We start from the raw sequence: 12,191 nt of genomic DNA on the forward strand, positions 1-12,191 counted from the left end.
AAAATTCCATTGAAATGTGTCTCCTCCTCCCTGCTGATGAGGTTCAGTTTGTTTGTGTAAGGGTTTAATATTTAGCTCTCTCTCACACACACACACACACACACATACACACACACACACACACACACACACATTTTTTTCTTTACCGGATGACTACCCTCGCTTTCGGATCTGTAAACACACACACAGGTTAAACTGAGCAGCTGATTGTAGCTGTCACACATTTAACAGCAGAGAGGAGCAGCTACTGACTGACTGGATACTGAGCTCTTCTGTCTCTATAGTTCTGTCTTATTTTTCTTTTACGAGCAGTTAAAAGATCTTTTTGTCGTTTTGGATTTTTTTGAGAGTTTTATATAAAAGCACAGAAGAAAGATGGGACCTCGCACAGCAGGTAGGAACTTTGGGAATGAGACACAAACAGAGCTTAAAGCATCAGAGCCTCTGAACATTTTAAGGAATTACTCTAAAATAACTTTTTAAAGATCATTTTTTGCTCCATTGCTTGAACTTTCTTCTCACTAGTTGCAGGATTTAGTCTGATTCTTTAATGAGAAGCAGTCCTGGAGGCTCGTCTACTGTGTCTCTGTTATTGTGGTTAATAAATGTTCCACTTTATTAGTTGCTTAGTTAGTTTATTTTCATTAACAGAAGCTCCTGCAGTGTCTCGTCTCAGCATGTGTGAACAGACGAAACCGCTGATGCTGCAAAGTTTTAAACTGATCAGTTAATAAGGAACGACTCGTTTGGTTAATTTTTATTGAAAGGAATCAATTAGCTTCAACATTATCACCAGTTGAGTGACTTTACAGTTTTGTTGTGAACAAAAATGGAAAAACACTGTTTCTACTGCACCACAACTGCACTGTCATTTCTATTTTTTATTTCATTTAACTGTATTCTGCTATGTATCTATAGCAACCATAACACAACCTGTATCTATAGCAACCATTTCATTTAACTCTTTTAAATACTTTTTAAATGTGTATTTGTATATCTTGTGTTTCTTTTACAGTTTGTTTAAATGCCTTTTATATTTATATACACTACCGGTCAAAAGTTTTAGAACTCCCTGATTTTTCCAGTTTTTTATTGAAATTCAAGCAGTTCAAGTCATATGAATAGCTTGAAATGGTACAAAGTCAAGTGGTGAACTGCCAGAGGTATAAAAAAAAATAAAAAAAAGCCAAGGTTACCCAAAACTGTAAATTATACAAAAACTAAATGTAGGTCTTTCCTACAGAGAAATTGACAGTGAGTACAGTTTCACTCAGAAACTGGGGGAAGCTCTGACAGGAAGAGGTCTGGCAGACCCAAAGTCACAACAGAGTCAGCAGACAAGTTTCTGAGAGTCAACAGCTTGCGTGATAGACGGCTCACACGACAACAGCTTCAAGCTTCATAGTGGTCGTAGTAAGCAAGTCTCAGTTTCTACTGTGAAGAGAAGACTTCCAGTTGCAGGTTTGACAGGTTGCAGCTAGAAAGCCATTGCTAAGAGTCAGAATAAGAAGAAGAGGCTTGCCTGGGCCATGAAACACCACCAATGGACTACTGAAGACTGGAAGATGCTGTTATGGACTGATGAATCAACATGTAAAATATTCTGTTCATCATGCAGGAGTTTGGTACGCCGTTGAGTAGAAAGGATGGTTCCTCAGTGTGTGACATTAACTGTTAAACATGGAGTAGAAAGGATGGTTCCTCAGTGTGTGACATTAACTGTTAAACATGGAGGAGAAAGGATGGTTCCTCAGTGTGGGACATTAACTGTTAAACATGGAGCAGAAAGGATGGTTCCTCAGTGTGAGACATTAACTGTTAAACATGGAGGAGAAAGGATGGTTCCTCAGTGTGTGACATTAACTGTCTAACATGGAGGAGAAAGGATGGTTCCTCAGTGTGTGACATTAACTGTTAAACATGGAGTAGAAAGGATGATTCCTCAGTGTGAGACATTAACTGTTAAACATGGAGGAGAAAGGATGGTTCCTCAGTGTGTGACATTAACTGTTAAACATGGAGGAGGAAGGATGGTTCCTCAGTGTGTGACATTAACTGTTAAACATGGAGTAGGAAGGATGGTTCCTCAGTGTGTGACATCAACTGTTAAACATGGAGTAGAAAGGATGGTTCCTCAGTGTGTGACATTAACTGTTAAACATGGAGTAGAAAGGATGGTTCCTCAGTGTGTGACATTAACTGTTAAACATGGAGTAGAAAGGATGGTTCCTCAGTGTGTGACATTAACTGTCTAACATGGAGTAGAAAGGATGGTTCGTCAGTGTGTGACATTAACTGTCTAACATGGAGGAGGAAGCATGATGGTCTGGGGCTGTTTTTCTGGATCCAGGGTCGGCTACCACAGCATTCTGCAGCGATGCCATGCAGAACCCTCTGGTATGCATGTAGTTGGTCAGGGGTTCATCCTACAGCAAGATAATGACCCAAAACACAAGTCCAAGCTATGACACAATTACCTTAGGAAAAAAGCCTAAACCCCAATTGGGGTGTTCTAAAACTTTTGACCGGTAGTGTATGTAAAGCACTTTGAATCCCCTCATCGTTGAAAGCTGCTACACAACTAAAAACATCATTAAAATCACTTTTTAAAAATCTATAATCTATAATTATGTTGTTGTAGCTGACTCTGTGTTTTGTGATCATGCTTCCTGTGTTTTATTGTTTTATAGTGTTGTTGTTGTTTTGCACTTTACAGCAGTGCAGAGTCAGTGATGGAGCATGTCACAGGAGATACAGATACAGATGACAGCAGATTTCACTGTGGTTTATTCTATTTAATGGCAATGATGAAATTAATTAAATCTGAATAATAGGGCATATTTATTCACATTCATTTCAGCATTTCTGTTGCTCTTTCATTTCAAACGACAAGAGCAAGTTAAACTTTTTGGAACAATAGTATGAATGGTTTTAATTAAAAATCATGTCGTTATGAGAAACAATAAGAGCTCAAATTGAATCTAGAATAAATCAGTAATTTAATTAGACTTTTTATCCGACTCTCGTGTTCAGCGTAGTGAGAGTTTCGATGTGTCAGTTTGGGCGCGACATCATTTCTATTTACCTCCTTATACATACTGCACACACACTGGTTACAAATTAATTTGGATAATATTATGTATCCGAGGCGCCGTAACCATGGCGACAAGAGGAAACGTTGGCTAAATCATTAATCCAGAACGGGAAGTGTTGTGGTGATGATGAGACAAAAGTCCGTGATGAGATGTATTGTTTTATTATCATTTTATTATCTCCGGGTGTGAGGTCACTGGGTCATCCGGTGTTTAAATGACCCAATTAAACTCAGTGTGCTCAGAGTCAACAACAAGTACTATGACCAGTGAACGATCGCCTATAAACAACACAACATGCAGGGGTTTTAAAGTGAGACTTCTTTTAACATCTGGCCGAAAGACAACAGATGAAAATGTGACTTTTAGGCTAAAGGTTAAGACTAAAAGTTCCTCTTTATGTTAATTAATGAGCTCTGTTACATACATTAATGAATGAAGCACCTCACAGACTTAAAGAGGTGAAACGGTCAAAAGTGTGAGACTGTGATGAAGGTTCATGTTAGAAGTCTATGTCGACTCATTTAAAATATCTACCCCTGAGGCAAAGTTATGGAGTTACTCAGGGTGAAACTAGATGAAGATAGACACAGAGGGTTTGTGTGTTTATTAACCTTTATTTTATTTGAGCTTGAAAGACCATTGAGGAGAAATCCTCATTTACAAAGGTGTTCGAGAAACAACAACAACACACAAAATAATATTAGTTTGGTAAATAATGATTTTTGCTAAAAGGCCGCCAAATATTGATCTGTTGTCTTTTTGGGAGGGGAGGAGCTCGCTTTGGTGAGCGAGTTCAGATACTTAGGAGTCATCCTGGACTCGACACTCTCATTCAGGAAACACATCAAAAAAGTGTCTAACTCTGTCAAATACAACCTGGCAAATTTCAGACAGATAAGGAATTCATTAACCAGCAGTGCAGCTTTGATGTTTTTACACTGTATGATCCTCTCACATATAGACTACTGCTTAACGAGCTGGTCACTGGCATGTACGACAGCACTCAAACCGATAGAATCTCTCTATAAAAAAGCCCTAAATTCCTGCAGTCTATCTGTCTGTCCGAGCTCCTGAACCTGTGAACCAATCAACCTGTCAATCACGACGTAGCCACGCCCTAATGCATACCCTGCTTTATCGTCACATATAAAATCAGGGAGGCCAAAATGTCCCAAATGAACATCATACTGCATTGAAGAAGGCTTTAAACTAGCGATTGAGACCATAAACACATTTTGAAAACGTTTACTGAGGTTAGAAATCAAGTGAGAAGTTGGTGAATTCTCCATTGACTTGTATAGAGACGGAAGTCCTTTAGACACCAAAACGGTCGCCCCCTGGTGGCCTTTTGATAGAATGCAGTTTTAAGTTACTTCCACGTTGGCCTCATTTCAGAGGACCGGAACTCCCCGCCTGATTTAAAGCCTATTGTACTCCACTGTATACTGCCCCCTTGTGGTGCAGTTACTGTAAGGCTAAATTTAACAAACTTCAGGTGGCTTATAATGATGCACTGCGAATCCTGTCGAATCTCTCTAGATGGACGAGTGCCAGTCAGTTGTTTGTACACAGCAATGTTCCCACCTTTGGACGCTCTTCTTAGGAATTTTATGTTTACTCTTGTGGTGCGGCTGAAGCACTCTACAAATGAAATGAAATGATTATGGCTTTAGTCATGCCTGTTATGTCTCTAGTTTTTGGAAGCACTGGAGAGGGTGTTTGTATGTCTTTTAGATACGCTTCTTGTTTCTTGTAGTATGTGTGTTTTTATGGACCGATCTGGTTTGAAATAAATAAAGATTGTTATGCATGTGCCATTAGCAAAAAATAATATTGCAGGTTTCAGTGTAGAGTATTCTTAGTGAACAGCATCTATTTAGTTTTGTCTGTGTTTAAACACTAATTAAGTTCTGTACAATTGAAGTTGGAGTGAATCAAATTAGGGTTTGCAGACAACTTTACAAAACTAGATTATAAAAACCATAAAAACAACACAAATATAAGTATAGATCATAATCAGATACAGTAGCAAACCAATAAAACACAATAAAAGAAAAGGTTTAATTTTTAACTAATGGATAATCCAGAGCACTTCTTAAAGGAGAGAGGCCTTAAAGAACAGAGGCTGAACTGAGCGGCTGCATAAAGGATCAGTGGAAGATAAATAAGGAGTTTTTAACTGGAAATCATGCAAAGATATTCCAGTAGAGACACAGAATATTAATATAGAGCTGGAGATGAGCAGAATATGTGTCCTTTAAGCTCCCCAGTAGGGCATTTAGACTGATCAAAAGGGCAGTCGGGGACATTTGAGCGTCTCATTTGCTCGCTTGATGTGATGTTAGAGCTAAAAAGAATGAAAATGGCAGGTCAGCCTCCTCCCGGCATGAATGTGACCTATGTTTGACTTTCTTATCTGTGCTATTTAAGGAAGCATCAGCAGTTATCAAGGCATGTTTGAACAGAAACAGAGCTGCTGAAAATTGAATTAAGGAAGTTAAACATAAAACTGGGTCAGTTTTCTCGCCACCCGATGGCTTCAGAAAGCGTCATGAATTAATGTCTTTTTCTCTCTCTCTCTCTCTCTCTCTCTCTCTCTCTCTCTCTCTCTCTCTCTCTCTCTCTCTCTCTCTCTCTCTCTCTCTCCATCAGTCGCTCCCTCTAAAGAGATAAAGGCAGAGGCAGCAGGAGCAGGTGGAGGCCGATGTGGAGGTCAGGGAGGAGGCCGGCTGAGGAGCAGCAGTGATGGAAGCAGATACAGCAGGAGAGGAGTTGGCCTTTCTGCTAACTCCTCCTCCTCCCCAGTGCTGTACAACCCCAAATCAGGTGAAGAAAAACCCCAACCTGTGCAGACTGTAGGAGCTAATGTTGCATCCGCTGCATCAACCCAAGACTGTTATGTACAATTAATTTGGGATATGTGCTTGATTTTCAAGAACTTGCATATTAAGGAGCACCAAGTCGGCACCTTCGGAAGTCTTTTTTGAGGTCCTGCATAAAGCTCATAACACCTTTTAAACTTTTGTATGCATGATAATAATATATAATGCTTGAGATGAAATAAAATAAAATGAAAATGAAAATTGACAGATTTACAGATAAATGACTTCTATACCTGCTGTGTCTAATTTGATACACACATTTTCATTTTCAACAGGAATTTACCATAAAATAAGCTACTAAATATTTAGTAATTCAACATTGCACTGGTTTATCTTTGTACTACATGTATCTGATTGTTTATACATCAGGTTTTCAGGAATGAAATATGATCACACTGATGATTTAAAGGTCTCTAAAACTCATGTATCCAATATGATACACGTGGTGATTCAGGGTTAATATCCATTTTGACATTTATACTTTTGTTTCATGTTCAGTCCTAAAGAGACCAGTGAGCACAGAGGAGCTGCAAACACCAGGAGGACCTTACATGAAGAAAACATTCACAGTAGGTCCACAATTTAACCTCTTCTAACCATAAACAGACATTTTTTTAAATGGCTGGATTACTTTTCTTGCTGCTCTCTACCTTTTTTTCTTGGACTTACAGTACTTCTATGTTAGTATTTTTCTTGCTACACATCAATGAGAGAACCTCTCTGTGTTTCGTCAGATTGTGGGCGATGCGGTCGGCTGGGGCTTTGTGGTCAGAGGAAACAGGCCGTGTCACATTCAGGCTGTGGAGCCCTGCGGCCCAGCTGCTGCTGCAGGGATGAAGGTACGGCAGGCAACTGAGCAAATGTAGAAGAAAATTATTCCCTTGATTGTTATGAAACACTCAAAGAATGCCAGAGCTGTACCTATAACTACTTCTACAGCTTGGGTGTGCATCAGACTCTCTTTACTCACTGTTTGTAGTTCAAAATGTTCATGTTAATATAATTTTTTTGTTACTGTGCTTTGCTAAGTTGTCTACTACAGAAAAATTAGCCTCTTGGTTAACTCCAACACATTTATGGCGCTTTTCCACTATACAGTTCTAGCACTACTCGGCTCGACTCAACTCGGTACGGTACCAGGAACCTTTTCCATTACTATAGTACCTACTCAACGTGAGCGGGGTCGTCATAGCGCGGCTCCGCCAAACTGCCGTGACTTTGTTTTATACGCGACACAAAACACATAAACAATGGAAGACATGGAGGCGATGGTGTACTTGCTGCTGTATGAGGCTTTCTGTCTCACACAAAGCAAGAGAAGAGAAACGCATCGCTGTAACGCTGTTGTTGGTATTTAAAAATGGCGGGTTTGATTCTTGTGTGGGACGGCGCATGACTCTTCCAGTGACTCTCTGACCAATCAGTGGCCGGCAGTCTGTTGACGTCACATTTAATATCGGCTCGGCTCGCTTGGAACCTCGGCAGAGCAGATACTAAAAAAGTACCAGGTACCAGGTACTATCCCTGATGGAAAGTTGGGAAGAGTCGAGTTGTCCTAGAACTGTATAGTGGAAAAGCGCCATTACATTGCGGTGTGAACTAAATCCCTGCCAAATCAATCTTAAATTAATACATTTAGAAGGAGAAAGAAATGACCTGTATTTCATAGAAGTTGACAGGATCACCACTGACTTCAACAATTAGCGTTAAATCTAAAACTTCTGCACTGCTACATTTCTTTCTGATAACATTTAGAAAAAAATCCAAAGTTTAGTACACATCTACAGTATCATTACAGAACTTAGACTAAGCACATTTATTTATTTTTTTCTTAACTAACACTATCTTTTCTTAATATCCAGGTTTGTCAGTTTGTGGTTTCGGTCAACGGTCTCAATGTTCTCAATCTGGACTACCGGACCGTCAGCCACCTAATCCTAACGGGACCTCGAACCGTGGTGATGGAGGTGATGGAGGAGAACCCGAACATTAACCATTGAGGAATGAAAGGAAAACGGATTCTATGTCCAGGGTTTTTATGACAGTAACAGTTACTGATATGTGTCTGAGAACATGGGAATCATGTTTTGAAGTTGTTCTTGAACTGACGGAAGGCTGAAGATTTAACTTAAAGACCAAAACTTGTGCTCAATCACAGCCACATCTTCTGAATAATGAGCTTGTAAAGTTTTGATTAATGTCGCTGAAGTTTGCTGTTGAACGTGAATCCAACAGTCTCAGGAATCAGGAATCGACTCTGGGAAGAGAAGAGAGTCTCTGTCAATACTCAGTAGAAAACAAACACAATGTGGCCTTTTGGATAATTGGCTCCCAAACTCATCAATGACATGGTCCATCGATGGCATGTACTCACAGCCATTGAAATAATTGGATGTGGTCTGCAGTTCCAGCTGTGGTCATGGTAACACCTCTGGATAGCACTATGCAGAAACTCTGGCGGCCCAATTCAGAAGTGCCTTAAGATGCAGTTCACCCAATTGGCCACTTGATGGCACTAAAACGTGAATGATTGATCAGAAAAAGCTCAGATTCCTTTGGCAAATTTTATTTTCTATGAATGTGTCAAGTAAAAGTTTAACCCTCCTGTTGTCCTCAGGTCAATTTGGACGTGGGAGGACAGAAGTTGCCTGGTTAATGGGAAGACAACAGGAGGGTTAAAGATGCTATTTAAAACTCATCGCTTCATCTTTGAAAGAGACTTTTCCTCAAAGGATTTTGCTTGCGCTTTTCTTATCGTCAACAAATCTCATCTGCTAACGTACTATGTGTACTCTGTGTGTGTATCCATAGTCTGATATATTTTATTCCTCTGTGGTATAGTACAAAAAATATAAAAAAACACATCAATAAGCCACTGCACTGGGTTCCTTCATTATAAAGAGAGTTGGGTCTGTTTACAGAGCTTTATTAGTCTATTGTGCTACATATCACAACCTGTTGACTTTGCACTAAAATCCTCTGAGAATTCTATAATATAGTACAAAATCAAGAGGCTGTGATATGTGATATGTGGCACAACAAGCTAGGAAAGCTTTGAAAACAGAACTACCTTCCTGCACATGCTCAGTGACGTTATAGTGCCTTACACAGAACTACTCTCCAGAGACTGAAAACCTGATCGCTATTATTAGTCTTTGGAGCGGTGTGGTTCATTGATAGTTTATGGACAACAATGGAGGTCTATGGCACAGAGGTGTAACATATATCAGGTGTTAGATACACATATTACTATTACTTGTTAGTAGATCAGTTCTTTGTTGGTTTGGATCGAAACATGTAATTTGTTGGCAATAGTAAAAATATAGAAGATCGCCTGCTATAAATAATGATCTGCCAGGCACAGATAAGCTTTCATGAACTGGATGACTTACTTATACTCAGTGATGATGGACATGAAATAGATGTACATATATATATATATTTATAAAGTAAAGATGATTTTATGATTAAGGTGTTTTCGAACACACCTGCTTCGTGTTGTCTCAGAAACCGATCCTGGAGGTAATCATCATCATGTTGTTGACGTCACTCCAACAGTCGGTGTGGACTTTTAACCCCATGCGCCACCTCGCTGCCTCCCTCACACACAATAACACACAATAACACATTACCTGCACGCATCACAGAGGCATTCACACACACACACACACACACACACACACACACACACACACACACATGCCCCTCCCTCGACTGTGTTTACTTTTCCATCGCTCCTTCCAACGTCTGATTCCCAGAAAGGAAGGGAAGACTGTGAGGAAGCAAACTTGAGCTGAAGTGCTTTGTTTTCACGTCTCTCTTTCTGTATTCCTTTTACCTTTTATACACTTATTTTATGATGGTTTTGTGTGTGTGTGTGTGTGTGTGTGTGTGTGTGTGTGTGTGTGTGTGTGTGTGTGTGTGTGTGTGTGTGTGTGTGTGTGTGTGTGTGTGTTTGAGAGAGACAGAGAGAAAGAGTTTTTAGGAATTAATTTCTTTTTCTTGTGTGTAGTCGGCTGCAGATTTGATAAAAGCTCTCAGCGGGGAGCGTTTTGCTCTCTGCGGGGGATTCTGCAGACAGAGTGAGTCTCCGGGCTTTTCTTCCATCTTCACTGGTGGTTTTCATAAAGGCAGCGAGTGGAAAATCATGGTCGAATATTCTTTTAAAATACTGGGTACTGATATCATTGCTGCAAGGATTTTCCTTTAAGAAATTAAATTATAAAAGTCTCACTTTCCTTTCCTAGAGAGTAAGCCTTTTAGAGGCTTATAAGCAATAAATCAAGCCCTACTTAAATATGTATTTATATAACTTGTATGTATTATGGTTTTTAATGAGTTGCTTTAAGACACTTTTTTGCCTGTATTTTGTTTTAATTTGAATGTTAAAGTACTTTGGGCTTCATTTCTCATGAAAAATATGAATAAAATATAAATGAAGACCTAACTGGTTGATTGATTGATTGATTGATTGATTGATTGATTGATTGATTGATTGATTGAGTGATTGATTGAGTGATTGATTGAGTGATTGATTGATTACACCTGACATGGGGAATCATCCCAGTGATTCATGATTATTCTCTGTTAAGCTCAGTGTGTGAGAAAAGGTCCAAGTTCACAATGTCAGGTATCACAGCCTCAAGGCCCAAAACGAGCAGGTCCAGACCAGCAGGCCCAAAAAGCTTTTTCCCACCAGGCCACTTATAATGCATATAGTTATTTATTCATATAGTAATATACAGGCACACTGCACTTTATATACATACATGGACCCAGATGTTTTATACCCTTTGTTGTTGTTCATACTCTTTTATCCATTACTATTGCTGAGACCTACTTGCTTCTTTATTTTTATGGTCTTCTAAGTTTTAATTTAGTCTTAATTGCTTTTCTTGCTTCTGCCTCATCGATTTGTTTTTATTACCTTTGTTTTTTAATGTGTGCATGTTTTTTATGGTCCTTTCAAATTTTATCCTGTGAACCACTTTGTGAATTTTATTTCTGTAGAGAGGTGCCAAAGTAAATAAATGTAGTATTATTATTATTATTATTATTACTTGGGTGATGAGATGTAACAGTAAAGAAACTTGAAACTTAACATGCAGTTCACCGATTTACCAGCAGGTGGCATCACTTGTGTGTGCAGTGTTCCTCCTGCTGGCACAAGCCCTGTATATTCATTATACTCCTTCTCAGGATGTCTTTAAAACAGCATCTTTTTCCCCCTTTATTGGACAGTTGGTGGGAGAGAGAGACATGTGTAGGACATGCAACAAAGGTCCCTTGCCAGACTGTAAACAGGGACATTGCAGGTATATGACATGTGTTGTAACCACTTGGCTTTTTAAACAGAAGGGCACTGCTATACTTCTTCAGTTTTCTTTTTACCTCCTTTGGGGTCTGGTCACACTCTTCAGACTCAAGACATTTTTTTTGTGTAAAAGGCAGAATAAAGTCTGCACACTGTAGCTCCCAATGCAGAAGTAGTTTTAATGGGATATCATAGAGTGATGTCTAGTGCACACTGTTCTTCTGCAGGCTAAAACAAAAATGTATAGTCGCCATCTTAAATAGATCAAGACTCAGGTTAGCTGACAGTCACAGATGTACAAGTGTAAAGAAGATATGCAGACTTTATTCTGCATTTTATAGATTTAGTTCTTTGGTCCAGCACCTGGTGTAAAGTTTTTTGTTATTGACGTCTACCGCACATCTTTGTCATTTAAAGCCATACTATTGTTAGGAGATTATTCTGATGACAGTCCTGGTGAAACTCAATACAGTTTCATTGTTTGTTTGTGTGTTTCACTGACAGTCAGTCTCCCTTTTTGCACTAAGGCACTGACCACATTCACACCTGGAAGCCGCCCAGTACCACATACTAACCCTGCTGAGCACTGTGCAGCTCTACTGGAGCAGTTTGGGTTAATGGCTTCACTGAAAGGCACCTTAGTGGTAGTAATAAGGGAGAGGCACACGCTGGATTTTCTCTTTCCCCACACCCAGAGTTATCCTGCTGGTCTGGGTAATTGTACCGGCTTGCTTCTCTAATCTTTAGGCCACCACTGTTGCTTTCAGCCCTTAATCCTCAGTATCTCCTGCTCAGATGTTGCAGGAGCTTTACATTTTACCTCATAAAAAGCTGATGCTTGCAGTAGACATGTTGGATTTATTTAGGATGTAAGAGGGAAAAAAATTTATGATAAAATGA

The 12,191-nt window shown here is 39.4% G+C and overlaps 1 protein-coding gene across 1 annotated transcript; it reads left to right on the plus strand.

Moving 5' to 3' along the window:
* The first annotated feature begins 223 nt into the window (after nucleotides 1–223).
* Nucleotides 224–10,412, plus strand: LOC133996004 (DEP domain-containing mTOR-interacting protein-like). Its single transcript, XM_062435529.1, has 6 exons — nucleotides 224–394; nucleotides 5,748–5,921; nucleotides 6,476–6,546; nucleotides 6,712–6,816; nucleotides 7,840–7,944; nucleotides 8,595–10,412. The coding sequence occupies exons 1-6, from the start codon at nucleotides 376–378 to the stop codon at nucleotides 8,631–8,633; spliced, it is 513 nt and encodes a 170-aa protein (XP_062291513.1). The 5' UTR covers nucleotides 224–375; the 3' UTR covers nucleotides 8,634–10,412.
* Nucleotides 10,413–12,191: the final 1,779 nt, after the last annotated feature.

The sequence above is a fragment of the Scomber scombrus genome, chromosome 16, assembly GCF_963691925.1.
Source record: "Scomber scombrus chromosome 16, fScoSco1.1, whole genome shotgun sequence".
Classification (NCBI taxonomy): Eukaryota; Metazoa; Chordata; class Actinopteri; order Scombriformes; family Scombridae; genus Scomber; species Scomber scombrus.

Coding starts and splice junctions, on each gene's coding strand:
- LOC133996004 (XM_062435529.1), top strand. Junction 6,547..6,711: donor ACATGAAGAAAACATTCACA/GTAGGTCCACAA, acceptor GTGTTTCGTCAG/ATTGTGGGCGATGCGGTCGG. Junction 7,945..8,594: donor CTCGAACCGTGGTGATGGAG/GTGATGGAGGAG, acceptor TGTTGTCCTCAG/GTCAATTTGGACGTGGGAGG.